The 13,706-nt window shown below is 36.9% G+C and overlaps 7 protein-coding genes across 7 annotated transcripts; 3 read left to right on the plus strand and 4 right to left on the minus strand.

Annotated features, from left to right (window-relative positions):
• Positions 1-82: 82 nt before the first annotated feature.
• Positions 83-1,582, minus strand: PRP19 (E3 ubiquitin-protein ligase PRP19; the record flags this gene model as incomplete). The annotated part of the gene is made up of 1 exon (XM_003959718.1): positions 83-1,582. One exon carries the CDS (start codon positions 1,580-1,582, stop codon positions 83-85), a length of 1,500 nt encoding a protein of 499 aa, XP_003959767.1.
• Positions 1,583-2,643: 1,061 nt separating this feature from the next.
• On the plus strand, positions 2,644-5,028 carry RIX7 (putative AAA family ATPase RIX7; the record flags this gene model as incomplete). The annotated part of the gene is made up of 1 exon (XM_003959719.1): positions 2,644-5,028. The coding sequence occupies one exon, from the start codon at positions 2,644-2,646 to the stop codon at positions 5,026-5,028; it is 2,385 nt and encodes a 794-aa protein (XP_003959768.1).
• A 42-nt stretch (positions 5,029-5,070) lies between these two features.
• Positions 5,071-6,804, minus strand: GRC3 (polynucleotide 5'-hydroxyl-kinase; the record flags this gene model as incomplete). The annotated part of the gene is made up of 1 exon (XM_003959720.1): positions 5,071-6,804. The coding sequence occupies one exon, from the start codon at positions 6,802-6,804 to the stop codon at positions 5,071-5,073; it is 1,734 nt and encodes a 577-aa protein (XP_003959769.1).
• Positions 6,805-7,288: 484 nt separating this feature from the next.
• IRC19 (Irc19p) lies at positions 7,289-7,894 on the plus strand (the record flags this gene model as incomplete). Its single annotated transcript, XM_003959721.1, has 1 exon — positions 7,289-7,894. One exon carries the CDS (start codon positions 7,289-7,291, stop codon positions 7,892-7,894), a length of 606 nt encoding a protein of 201 aa, XP_003959770.1.
• Positions 7,895-8,014: 120 nt separating this feature from the next.
• KAFR0L00290 (uncharacterized protein) lies at positions 8,015-10,093 on the minus strand (the record flags this gene model as incomplete). Its single annotated transcript, XM_003959722.1, has 1 exon — positions 8,015-10,093. The coding sequence occupies one exon, from the start codon at positions 10,091-10,093 to the stop codon at positions 8,015-8,017; it is 2,079 nt and encodes a 692-aa protein (XP_003959771.1).
• A 1,059-nt stretch (positions 10,094-11,152) lies between these two features.
• KAFR0L00300 (MIP/aquaporin family protein) lies at positions 11,153-12,886 on the plus strand (the record flags this gene model as incomplete). Its single annotated transcript, XM_003959723.1, has 1 exon — positions 11,153-12,886. One exon carries the CDS (start codon positions 11,153-11,155, stop codon positions 12,884-12,886), a length of 1,734 nt encoding a protein of 577 aa, XP_003959772.1.
• Positions 12,887-13,075: 189 nt separating this feature from the next.
• Positions 13,076-13,582, minus strand: ACM1 (Acm1p; the record flags this gene model as incomplete). Its single annotated transcript, XM_003959724.1, has 1 exon — positions 13,076-13,582. The coding sequence occupies one exon, from the start codon at positions 13,580-13,582 to the stop codon at positions 13,076-13,078; it is 507 nt and encodes a 168-aa protein (XP_003959773.1).
• Positions 13,583-13,706: the final 124 nt, after the last annotated feature.

Genomic DNA, 13,706 nt, shown 5'->3' on the forward strand with positions numbered 1-13,706 from the left:
TATAGTTTAATATTGCTAGGAGCGAGTTACCCGAAGGTCTAAAAAATGCATACTTATACAAATATTACATTATTTGCTATGATTACTTTATATATTTCACAAATGTCTCATACTTCAAGATGATCTCGCAGTGGTTCTTGTCATCATAAAGTAAATGAATTGAGTCTATCTCCGAATTTGCTTTTTTAGTTAGCTTGACCGTAGTATCATTTTCTAGTTCCCATTTCTTCCCATTGGTATATTTCGTATATTGAAAACTCTGAATGAGAAGCTTCATATCTTCCTTCTTTACCGTCACTAGGAACCTTCCAGAATGGTGTAGATCGATTAATACATCGGCATCCACCGGTAATGGCTCGATGGCCAAGGTGCCAGGATCCGACCTTAAATCAAAAGAAAATACGTGTGAATCCGTCCTGACAATCATCCAGTACCCATTTGAGGCAAATTGTACCATCTTAATCATGTTTCCCTCCTTGATTTCATTGTTTAAACGGAAAGTTGTTGGTAACTCATTTGGTTTCAGTAAGTTATAGATGTCGACATTTGTGTCATTAACTAGTGCTAAAAGAATGCCATCTTTATGCAAGGATGCAGAGTGGTACTTATCGAAGGAACTGCCAGGCAGTATATTTATAGTTTTACCGCCACTATAGGGCTTAAAAATGGCCTTCCCCGTCGTCTCTACTATCAGGAAGTAGTCTTTCATTATGTATTCATGTTCATTGATGAAGATGGCGCCGCTTTGTAATTCTATCGATTGAAGTACTTGTTGTGAGTCAATGTCGTAGGTAAAAACTTTATTTTCCGAGTCTTGGAACAGAATTTTCCTTGAATTTGTTATAGTGATGTACTTGAAAGGGTTTTGTGAATCGTAGGGGGCTTCTGAATTGGTTTCTACAGATCCATCCATAACAATAAATGCCTTCTTAGAGTCATCATATACTGCTGATTTGATGGTATTGCCCTGTAAACTTGTAACGGTTTTTAAACTTGGATGATCAGATAATGAATATAAATATTTAGTGGATAACTTCCAGTCACATTGTAAATTGGAACCGTACTTGTTTTTCTTCGTTAATTTCACAAAAGACTTGGATTCACTCATCAAAGTATCATTAAATTTCTCCATTGATGAATTCTCATCGTTAATATTTGAAACAATCATAGTGATGTCCTCTAGAGTCGTTTTCTTTTCATTCAGCAGATTTGCCGCCACTAACTTAGCAGCATCCCTTTCATAGAGGGCTGTGGAAAGTTTCTTTGACATTATGTCCAGAGTTTTCCTCAATTTGAAATTTTCCAACATAATTGCATCGAATTCATTTTGTAACGTAGACAATAAATTTGGTACACTATAGTTTGAATTGAGCGTGGATGAGTTTAAAGAGTTTGTATAGGACAGTTGCTGTTCATGCAAAGAAACTGGAATCAAACTATCCACCGTTATTGAAGCGTTTGTGATTGGATCTTTACCAGTTTCATTGATATAGTTCTCGATCAAAGATTTCTCAAAAATACATTTTGAACTTGGTGAAAGCACCGGTATCTTAGCAGGTTTCCCACTGATGGCACATAGCATGATCCCCTGTTCTTAGAGATGTGTAATGACGGAATAACAGTGCTCTTGAATATCTTCTTTCCAGTATAAACAATTTATTTTTTTCAATATTCTGCCTTAAAAGATTGACCAACTCGTTTTCAGTGACATGCTCATCACAAAGGTCAAAATGAAGTGGAATAGTATGGTGAAACGTTGCAATAATTTGAGTTGATTGGTGGTAGATCGTTGCTGGTCATGCACTGAGTTATGCAGCGAAATTCTAGACTGAACGGTGGTGTGGTTGTTGAGATAGAGTGAGTAAAAGATTCCGAATATGTTTGATTGAGAATTCCGACAGGGAGGCGTGGAAAGTAGCATATTAGCACCGTATGATAGTGCTATCTCAGTGGACCTGAAATATAGGATGAGTTGCATCAGAACCAAGAGGGCTATTGGTATGGGGTGATGTATATGGATGGATCGCTGTCTGTCTAGACGCCTTCAGAGCTCCCTACGACTGAGCTGAGCCAATGGTAGACCTCCATCTGATAGATATGCGTGTCTTGTATATTCAAGCGTCAGTACTGCTTTTAACGGGTGTCCAAGGCGAGCATCCTGTATTTACGTATTCTACGATTCCATATTATGTCAACTCTGACAATATGCATGCCCACTCAGAACTGAAAGTATTCATATCCCCCCTTCAGCAGACTATTTTCCCGGGTACAAAACAACATTTCACTGCATCTGAGTGAATAATAGTGATGCTATGTACCATCTAATATTCGCTTTCTCACAGGCTACGCAGTCGTGCGTCGCAACGCTAAGAACATGTATTTTTCCACCACAAACACCATAGCATATGTGTGACACATGAAACAAACGTATCCAGATACACCATACGCTATCCAGCCATTACGCAATGCATATTCTAATATTGTTTGTACTATCACGTGATAGGATGATAGGCTATTCGGGTAACCCGCCATCATACATCGTTGTGCACGTCTTGAAAAAAAATTATATTCAAGCTCATCTCATCGCAAAGATAGTAGTAGAGCCAAAGGTTAACCAAGCAGTGTATAGCCATATATATCACCATGGCTAAGGTAAAGTCGAAGAACATAATCTCCAACACATTTGAAAATAAGATATCTGATCTTATTTACAGATTGTTGGACGAAAAAACACTCGAAAGAAAGAGGGGGAACGATATTGCAAGTAATGCCGATTTAGACAATGAAGATATGACCCAGGATGACGTTTTCTTTGCCAAGGACTTATCTGCAGCTGAGATTTATACATATTGTTTAACAAAGGATTTATCTTTACAAAGAGTCAAGAAATTCTTGTTACAAAAAACTATCGAAAAATGTTTAAAACAGATCATCGAAGAAGAAGCATTGGAATTTGGGTTTACACAAGAAGAGGAAACGGAAGAGAGTATAGAAGGTACTCCACTACTGGATCCTGCTCAAAATTTAATGGCTAATCAAGATACTAATGATATGAATAAGAGTATCACTAGTCAATGGAATGTCGACTCACCATCCTCTGATAAAAAGAGACCTAATGATAAAAGCGCACTGACAAAGAGACCCAAGAAAAAGTCCAAGCCTGATAGAACACCGCCTTCAATAACTTTGAAATCTTTAGGCGGTATGGACGACGTTGTCGCTCAATTAATGGAATTGATCGGTCTGCCTATCTTACATCCTGAAATTTATGCTGCCACAGGCATCGAACCACCTCGTGGTGTCCTACTACATGGTCCACCGGGTTGCGGTAAGACTACCATTGCAAATGCTCTTGCGGGTGAATTAAATGTGCCCTTTATAAACATATCAGCACCTTCTATCGTTAGTGGTATGTCTGGTGAGAGTGAAAAAAAGTTGAGAGACGTATTTCAGGAAGCCAAAAGCATTGCACCATGTCTAATATTTTTTGATGAAATTGATGCTATTACTCCAAAGAGAGATGGTGGAGCTCAAAGAGAAATGGAAAAAAGAATTGTCGCACAACTATTAACCTCCATGGACGAATTGACCATGGAACATACTGATGGTAAACCTGTTATTGTCATTGGTGCAACTAATAGACCTGATGCCCTGGATTCTGCCTTAAGAAGAGCCGGCAGATTTGACAGGGAAATTTGTCTCAATGTGCCAAATGAAATTTCCAGACTGCATATTTTGAAAAAGATGGCCTCCAATTTAAAAATTGATGGGACCATCGATTTTAGTAAACTGGCTAAGTTGACTCCGGGTTTTGTTGGTGCTGATCTAAAAGCTCTAACGACAGCTGCAGGTACTTGTGCCATAAAACGTATTTTTCAATCATATGGTGATATGGAAGATATGGATGTCGATACCGATTTGAAAAACACTGCTAACTTGATTGACCCACTACCTCTTTCTATAATCCAAAAATTCATAAATAATTTCCCAGATCCATTGAACAATGAACAACTTAATGACCTATCAATCAAGTATGATGACTTTTTGAAAGCTCTTCCTACTATACAGCCGACTGCAAAGAGAGAAGGTTTTGCTACCGTACCTGATGTTTCTTGGTCAAGCGTTGGTGCTTTGCAGAAAATAAGGCTGGAATTAAATATGGCAATTGTTCAACCAATCAAGAGACCAGAATTATACGAAAAGGTAGGTATAAATGCGCCAGCAGGTGTACTTCTTTGGGGCCCACCTGGTTGTGGTAAAACCTTGTTAGCTAAAGCCGTAGCAAATGAATCTCGTGCAAATTTCATATCCATCAAAGGTCCTGAACTATTGAATAAATATGTGGGTGAATCTGAAAGGGCTATCAGACAAGTTTTTGCGAGAGCTAGGGCATCCATACCGTGCATAATCTTTTTTGATGAATTGGATGCTCTTGTTCCAAGAAGAGATACCTCCTTATCTGAATCCTCTTCCAGAGTGGTAAATACTTTACTTACTGAATTGGATGGATTAAATGACAGACGTGGTATTTTCGTTGTTGGCGCAACGAATAGACCTGATATGATTGATCCAGCAATGTTAAGACCAGGTAGACTGGATAAAACCCTATTCATTGAATTGCCAAACGCAGAAGAAAAACTAGATATTTTCAAAACACTAATAAGATCAAATGGTACCCCTATTGCTAATGATGTTGATTTGGCTAAGATTATAGAAGACGATCGTAGTAAAAATTATTCCGGTGCAGATTTAGCTGCATTGGTTAGAGAAAGTTCCATCTTGGCTTTGAAAAGATCATTCTATAAGGATGATGTGATTTTTTCAGTAAATGACAATAATTTAGACAAGGAATTTGAAGATTTGAGTGTTGGTATATCGGATGACCAAGTTCTTGTTACGATGAGTGACTTTACAAGGGCCTTACAAAAAATCAAACCATCTGTCAGTGATAAAGACAGATTGAAGTATGATAAATTGAATAAAAAAATGGGTTGGAATGATGATGTTGAATTAAAAGTTGACGTGTGATTAAATTGTACATAGTTTATGTAATAAATAGAAATTAAGATATTATTTCATAAGTTGCCCTCTTCTCAAGACATTTTTCCTCACTTTCCATACATGTTCATGTTTCTTCCTCCTTTTAGTTGTGAGGTATGGCACTGAGTCGAAAGAACTAAAGAAAACTTCTTGATTTGGAGGAAACACTTCACAAAACGGTGTTTCCGTTTTGTTTCTTATCAATATCCACTGTGTTTCTTTCGCTGAGGATTTTACATGGCTGAGATTAGAACATGGTATATATAGGTTCATAATTTTTCGTTTTTCGTCTATCGAATGAATTAGTGCTAATGTTACAAATTTTAAAGCATTGATATTGATCTTTTTACTTATCATTGGGTATGTGCCGGCTGCATTGATGTATTCGCTTATGTTGTTTTGTTGGAAGATATTAAGTGCTACAATTGTGCCTTCTAAAGAACCTTTAATATCATCTTCATGAAGCTTTTGGAAATCAGTTTCCATGTATTGGATACCCTGAATTCCAAAACTTCCAAAAGATATTTGAACGGGTGACTTGAAAAGTAATGGATCAAAGTCGTAGTTGTGATTTGACATAAGATGGAAATTCAATAAAGTTTTGTATGTCCTTATTTGGGGTGCATGGAATCTTGCCTGAGAGTCATTGAAAGTCTTGAAAGCAGATAGACTTAGTATAATTGGCTCATAATCGTCTTGTAAAGGATTTGAGAAAATATTTGGAATATTGAATTCGTTAATCAAAGAGTTGCTTTTAGATTCCAATGTTATAATATGAGTTGGTTTGTATTTTTGAATGACATGATTTATTATATTTATGCCAAAACCTTTGACCCATCCTGGCAGATTTAATAGAGATGTGCCCACAAAGCATTGTTCTTCGAAATAATTAATGAGTTGATCGGCCATATCCAGATATGTTGTAGGGTTGTCTTGAGGAGAATTGGACCCATAGTAATATTGCTTCAACGCTCTAAAATTATTACTTTCTTGGCCAAAATGTTGACCTAATGCAAAAGTCTTGTTCGGGTTTTGTTGTTTAATTTCATTCAAAGATAGACAGTCTGGAAGTGAGTATTCAGGTTGTCCTGGGTCAAGATCCAAATAAAGCAGTTCCTCCTGGGATGAAAAAGAGTCCTCGTCATTATGAATGAGATTTTCACATAATAATCGCAAAAATGTCGATTTTCCTGAGTTCTTTCCCCCAATCACTATTATTCTTATGTCGAAGGTTGAATCCTTATGTGACATCTTCATTTTTTCTACCATGGACGTCCATTGATTTGTAGTTATCAAAGGAACAAATTGGTCTTGCATTTCATTCAATATAGTAAACGTTCTAATGGTTGTCGAATAAGGATCATTTTCTCGTATTTTCCAAAGTTGTCTCACGTCAGGATATAATTTGTGGGCGTCTATGAGACCGTCTATTTGGGCATTGGAAATTCGAAGAATACAAGTGAAGCTTTCATCATTAAATACATCACGGTCAATAGAGTGTCTGAATCTGGCCCCTAAATTCAGTGGCTCTTCCCAACCAGCATAGTATGAGCTTTGAATAGGCGGAATAGAATTAGACAACGGGTGCCAAAACGAAAGCTCCTGTTTAGATGAGCTATAATGCGCATTATTATAGACAATTCCACCCTTTACGATTTGGACGTCAAACACACCAGAAAGATACAGTAGTTGTTTTTCTTTTAGACACACTATAACACTATTACTTCGAGGATCATTCAGTTGAAATAAATTTATGTTCATCATTGGTACAAAGCAGTTGTGCTCATTTTGTGAACCGAAGTCTTCTTCATCCTCGTCATAAAGCTCCTCATCGGTCGCAGTTCCTTCCCTAGAATTGAATTGAGTAGTCGGAACAGAATCACTCAATGAATCATCATCGTCGGAATTTGAGTTTTCGTAAGTAGGCAATAAACGATCTATAAGCCCAAAAGCATTGAAAGAAAAAGTTAGTAAACCAAATTAACTGCACATCCCGGTGAAGCATTAAGCTAACATACCTTCTGACATTGTCACAGTTCTTCCTGCCACCTGTATAATACGACTTTCGAACAAAGTTGGGCCTCCTAATACTATCATGCTCATCTCAAGTTAAGTGAAGCTTTTCAAATATCAAAATTGAATTTTTCAATTTACCCGGATAGAGATATCTAGAATGAAAAGTTGATGCATCAGTAACGTATGGCCCTAACAACCGACCATTCGTTGGATAGAGAATTGAGTATTAGGCATGTCAGGGACTATCCGGACAGCAAATGCGATTATTACTGATAGTTATGCATTGATAAAATCGACTGAGAGGTTTTTTCTTCCCCAAACCATGATTGTGAATGGGGGTACGTCGAAGTTTCTGAGAGCTTCATATAGACGATTTATGAGACTGGCACCGTTTGTATCTCAAAGAGCGATGGTACGAAGTACGTATGTCGATTATATTCGTTACAAGTATAAAATTGAAGACTATGATATGAAGAGAAGGCTGGTACTGGGAGATACGGCTCTTCCGAGGGCTCCACTCCGACAGCAGATATTGAACACTTTGAATTTCATTATTACAGCTGTTTCATACACTGAGAAACCCAAGGATAAGGTACAAAAGACAGATATTATACTTGCAAGGAAGATATTGAAGAATCTGCTGACTATGGAATATGAAAAGATGAAGAAGAATAAAGTGAGTGATGGTAAAGACTATATTAATTTCAAGCTGAAATTTAATCATCTAACCCCAGGTTCTCAGAAAATTAAGCCCATTTCCCTCGCAAGAAATAAAGTTATAAAAGATTTTGATAGTTGTATCGTTTATCTGAACGAAACTGTGGGCCTTAGATTGTGAAAGATTTAATATTCTTGAAAAGCATTGTGTCTTGTAAATAGGAATTTTCTCCAAATATATATATATATATAGATGTATATGATTGATTAATGTTGTTGCATGGTTTCTTTGGGTATTTTCTTATCTACTGACGGTGATTCCATTATTATTTAAGTAGCTCCCAATTAATTTGACTATCTTCTCGTCTAATATTTCATCATCGATATAAGACACTGTAATCATGGATTGCAATTTATCCAAAGTAACAAAGGAGCCATTAAATGCCGTTTCTAAAGGATTTATCACCTCGTTATAGAAAAGAATTAAGTTTGAATCCGCTTCAATAAATTTTTTGAAATTTGAGGAGAGCTTCAAACTCACCTCCCTTATCCAAAGCTTCTCGTCCTGTAAAATTGTATTTGTAACCATATTAATAACATTATTGTCATTACCATTGATTTGCATTATGTTTTCTCTGTCAGAGTGGAAAGTTTTTGGAAACTTGATGAAGACATTGAATTTTTTCTCCAGTTGGATTAAATTCATTAAATTCCCATTATTGAGGATGATGTTATTGAACTTATTACTCGTCAAAGCTAGTTTGCTTGAGTTTTGTAAGAACTGAAAGTTCTCGACAAGTTTTAAAAGTTCCTCTTTGGCAAATTTGATATTGCCTTTATTTTTGTTGGGACAACGAATAATGACATTGTCATATCTTTCTAAATATAATTTATCTTGTGGTAAAGAATAGCTATTAGAAAATTGGATGAAAACGTTATTTTTCCTCATGATAGTTTGAATAATTGATCCACCTGTGCCAATGATAGGTCTATGATAAACTTCAGCGATGAAAAATGATACTTCTGCTGGTAATTCATCTATTAGTTTTTTCAAAGATATACTAAAATCTTCAAAAGTTTCATTTATTAGAGATATTGTCATTAAAGTATCATTTGAATTGCTTAATTCGATTATTGAGTTTGACGTTTCAATAATTCTGGTAAGTTTACCATTTTTCTTACCAGAAATAAAATCTTCGTAATCTAAATGGATTTCAAAGTTAACTTTTAGTTGTTCTATTGATTCATTTTCCTTGTCAAACACTGCTTTACATCTGGATAGCAAATTTGAATACGTAGTGATCAGGAAAATTTTATCTTCGATTGCGCTAGAATGGATTAACAAAAATTCAGATTCTCTGAAGTTTTGTAGTATGTTATTTTGAAGGTCTGATTTTTTATCTGTGAATATGGTGAGCTCGATAACATTTTGTAAGAAGAATAATGTAAAATTTTTTATTGATAAATCTAGGAGATGTAAAAATGAGGATTGAAATTCAATGAAATTCTTTTCTAGTCTGATAAATGTTTGATTTTCTATCATAAACTGATTTATTTGAGTGCCAAAAAACTTCTTTAGAAATGCTATTTTACCAATTGGAACATTAGATATTTTTTTGTAATAAAGGGAATCCTTCATTAAATTACATTTCTCTTGTAGCAAGTATTTGGTTCTCAAAAGATTTGAATAAATTTTACTTGTCAGAATTAACTGTGGATTTGCCTCTGTATTTAGGGATAATACTTGCGGTACAAAACAATTTGTCTTATGATGGCTCTTGAGAAAATGCAGATTTGATGGATCCATGAAGTAAGGTAGCAGAGAAATTGAGTCTAAATCTACGTAGTCTAAGATGACATTATCGTGGTGTCTAACTAAATCTGCGGTAGCCAGCGCTTGTTGTTGGGCTTTGGCAACATTGGTGGCAGTACCGTATAGGTAGAACAAAAGTCCATTTTTGATCCCAGATTGCTTCATTACCACAATATCGATATTGAATTCTTTGCAGATTTCATCAAATATGTCCTTATAATTGTTCAAAATATTATCAAATTCAGTATCCACTGGTAACGGTACATGGAACGTAGATGTTACAATGGGATCATAATCCGTGCTTCCTGTTACACCAGTCACGATGATATGGTTCTTTTTAACAGAAACACTAAGATTATTTGTATCACTTGGAATACTGTAAATTGCAGTGGCACATTTATTCAAGGCCTCTTCTGCCTCAGTCGATCCTAACTGCTGTACTAATTGAGAACTTGGCTTTTTCCACAAGTTGTTGGTACCAAAGACAATTGAGGGATTTCCACCATATTCAAGGAATATATTAGTCTCAAATGGAGACAAAACAATTATGCTTTCTTCCAAAGTCATTATCGATCGAGGATTCAATTATAGGGAAGCAGATACGTTCGAGATCTATCACAAAAGTATCAGGAACGCCTAAACTAACCAGTTTCAAATATACTACTAGTTTCGAGATCAGCAACAAAAATGAAAAAAAGTATTATGTGATTGTTTATCTTTTTCTGTTTTAGCCAAGACCTTCCTAAAACAGACCTTTACCTAGTTTGTCCATATCCAATTTCCTATTTCGGAAAAACATATATATACAAGCGACTGCTTACGCGTGTGGAGCCCCTCAGCCCTGTAAGCTAGGCATCAGTGTCAATAATGAAATTTCAGCATCAAAGCCGTTCATAATAGCATTGTTTAAAAGTCTAGGTCAGTGTGTGGCTGGTTGCGCGAGTCTGTCCTGACTGCCCATGCTAGTTTGTCCCATCTTTACACTGTCGAATCACACCATGAAGTCGTACTAACCAAGGACATCTGATCACAGCGAAAACGATAACATCAATGCATTCTTCCCTACTTCCGTGCCCATATGATATCCGTTTACTATCGTAGTGTTCCATTCTCTGCCAACGCGACAGATTTGCCCCATGATGAAGACTCGCGATAAATGCGACAGTCGAAGGTATCAACTGCAATCGTGCATAGTATTGTGCTACCCAACCTGAACTCCTGAGCACTCCTTAATGCACCAACTCTTCTTGTGAAATGGTTGGCTGGCATTGCAAGCCTCTTGGAAAATCCCATTGAGCGATTCTTTTGAGCGGCGGAGCGAAGTCCCCATCGAGGATCTGCGTCACACTCTCGACTTAAGAATAAAGTATTAGCTTTGAGTGTGGCATATTTGCAAATCATCGAACCAATATGACTATATGATGGATGATTTGTGATGGTTAACGGCTGTTTCAACAAATAATCTTGTCGATAGAGCACAAGGACTTACTCTGGAAATCTGATGTTAATGTTGATTTTAGGAAATATGAACAGCTTATATAAATACAAAGCTTGCATTATAGAGATCAGGACTCTATAGAAATGGTTTTTAAGTCTAGCAAGTAATATATATATATACTAAGAAAGATGTCATCTCGTACCGATGGAAAAAGTGGTCGTTCAAGGCCAAGATTTAACATTAACGAGTCCACTTCAGAAGTTTCCTCCGCACGTAATGCAGAAACTCCTCAAAATAATCCACCTTTAGAGGAAGTTCCAGACAAAGATTTCGATTGTGAAATGCAAGATTATCGCCCAACACCTTTTACACATACTTCGAGACCATCGACATATTTTGTTCATGAGTACGCCGCCGGTGATGCCGGATTTCCTATTCAAGAGGTTCAGCCAAACACAAATATTGCCATTGAGTCTAACCTCAAACGTACTGGAAGCAGTTTCTTAAGAAACAGACATCGTGCTGGTTTAAAATCCAATTCGAGAATCTCATCTATTTTAAATATGAATAATGGGGGTTTCTCATCTGCTGTTAGATTACAAAGCTTCCATGATTTAGGCTCACCACTAAGAATGGGTACACCTCATTCAGAAGTAGCATCTTCTACTGCATTCCCAGATGAGTTCACCTCTTCTGTCACAGATCCAAATGAGTTACCTATCATCGTGAAACCAAAGGTTTTATACCAAAATCCTTTCACATCAACTGTTTTGCCATCTACTTATCAGCCAATTAACCAATGGTCAGCTTTAAAGAATGCATATTTGAAAGAATTCCTTGCAGAATGGTTCGGTACCATGATTATGCTATTCTTTACTGGTGCCGTTGTGACACAAGTTAATTTGGGTAGACAATCTCAAATGAATCTATATCAAGCTGCAATGGCAGAAGTCGCGGAGGCAGGCGGTGTTGATGATGCTACGATGAAAATGTTTGATGCTATCAAGCTTTTAGTAACTCCAACGACTGCGGGTACATTCGATGACGTTGCATTCGGGTGGGCAGCTGGTGTTATGATTGCTTGGTTTGCAGCTGGTGGTAGTGCTATATCAGGTGCTCATTTGAACCCTTCAATAACCGTGGCAAGTTTTATATACAAAGGTTTCCCTCTAAAGAAAGTTCCTGTGTACATCTTGGGTCAGTATATTGGTGCATTCTTTGGCACGCTATTGGCATTCGGTTACTATCGTAAATCAGTCAGTGAAGAATTTCCAGACTACAGAAGTAGCGAAAGTGTTGCCAGTTTCTATTTTGTTTATCCAAAACCATACTTAACAAGATCAAGGCAATTTGTATCAGAATTGATATGTACAGGGTTATTACAAATCGGTGTCTTTGCCCTAACAGATCCATATACTTCATTGACTAACTACATCTTCCCTATCGCTAACTGGATTTTAATCTACGTCATTATGGCCTCTAGTTCTTACCAAACAGGTTGTGCTATGAACGGTGCGCGTGATATGGGACCACGTCTTGCATTATACGCATATGGGTTCCATCACGATATTATCTGGCAGACGCACAGACATTTTGCATGGGTACCACAGGTGGCTCCGATTATAGGGTCATTGTTGGGTGGGTTCCTATATGATGTATTCATTTATCAAGGTCACGAATCCACAGTCAATTGGCCATTGGCTACGCATAAAGCTGTATTGAGAAATACATTTATGACATTATTTAGTAGGACGCCAGAACAACTCAGAAGGAAGGAGCATAAAAAATTGCAAAGAACAAATACCAGTTCTGATGAGTCTTCCATGGAAGAGAAGAAAAACAATGATGACGCTAAGACGGTTAGATTTGAGCATAACAAAGCTGAAGAAGCTGTAAATATACCACCTGCAGTAACTGAATAAGTACAATCACCTGAATTTACAAATAAAGCACGCTGAACCGATACAGTTTTACATTTTATGCAATGTGATAATTAAAAGAAGAAAAAAATTAATGAATGCAATGATAGTATTAAAGAATATAATATTTTATAGTACATAGCTAATACTTTTTAGGACGTAAAGGGTAATGACATGTGGAAAATTGCGGAGCTACATGCTGTCAGATCCTGAAGAACTTGAAAAATCGTCATCTAGAGCGATAATTTGGTCATTTTTTGGATCTTGAATGTATCCAGGGAATTCTTTAAAGCTGAGCTCTTTTAAAGGAGAACCATGGGGACGGTCCATCCTTTTGGTGTTTGGTGAGCTTGTATGTAGATTTTCCTTTTCATTAGAGGAGGATACGACATGAGTGTGCTGACTCAATGTTGTAATTTTGTCATTAGAAGACTCTTCGAAGAATTCGAATTTTAGCTGTGAGAGAACGTTCTGTTTGATAGGACTGCCACTAATTGAAGCCTTTCTCGGCGACTTATTGACTTTCTTCGGACTACTTCTACTAGAAGTAGAGTTATTTCGCCTTATAGGAGACAGAGACGAGGATTTGGATGGAGAATAGCGACTATTCAGTTTAGGTGTTTGATGAACACTGCTACTTTCACTGGTATTGATATTTTTGCTTGATAGGACCGATCTTCTTCTAACTGGAGAACGCATGCCGACTATATTATTGGTATGCTGTTCAAGAGACTAGAAATGACAATGCCACAAGCCAGCCATCTGAAAACCAGCCATCTATAAGCTCTATATATATGCTTCCTTCACCAATTCTACTCCTCGA

Source organism: Kazachstania africana, chromosome 12, assembly GCF_000304475.1.
Source record: "Kazachstania africana CBS 2517 chromosome 12, complete genome".
NCBI classification, from domain to species: Eukaryota; Fungi; Ascomycota; class Saccharomycetes; order Saccharomycetales; family Saccharomycetaceae; genus Kazachstania; species Kazachstania africana.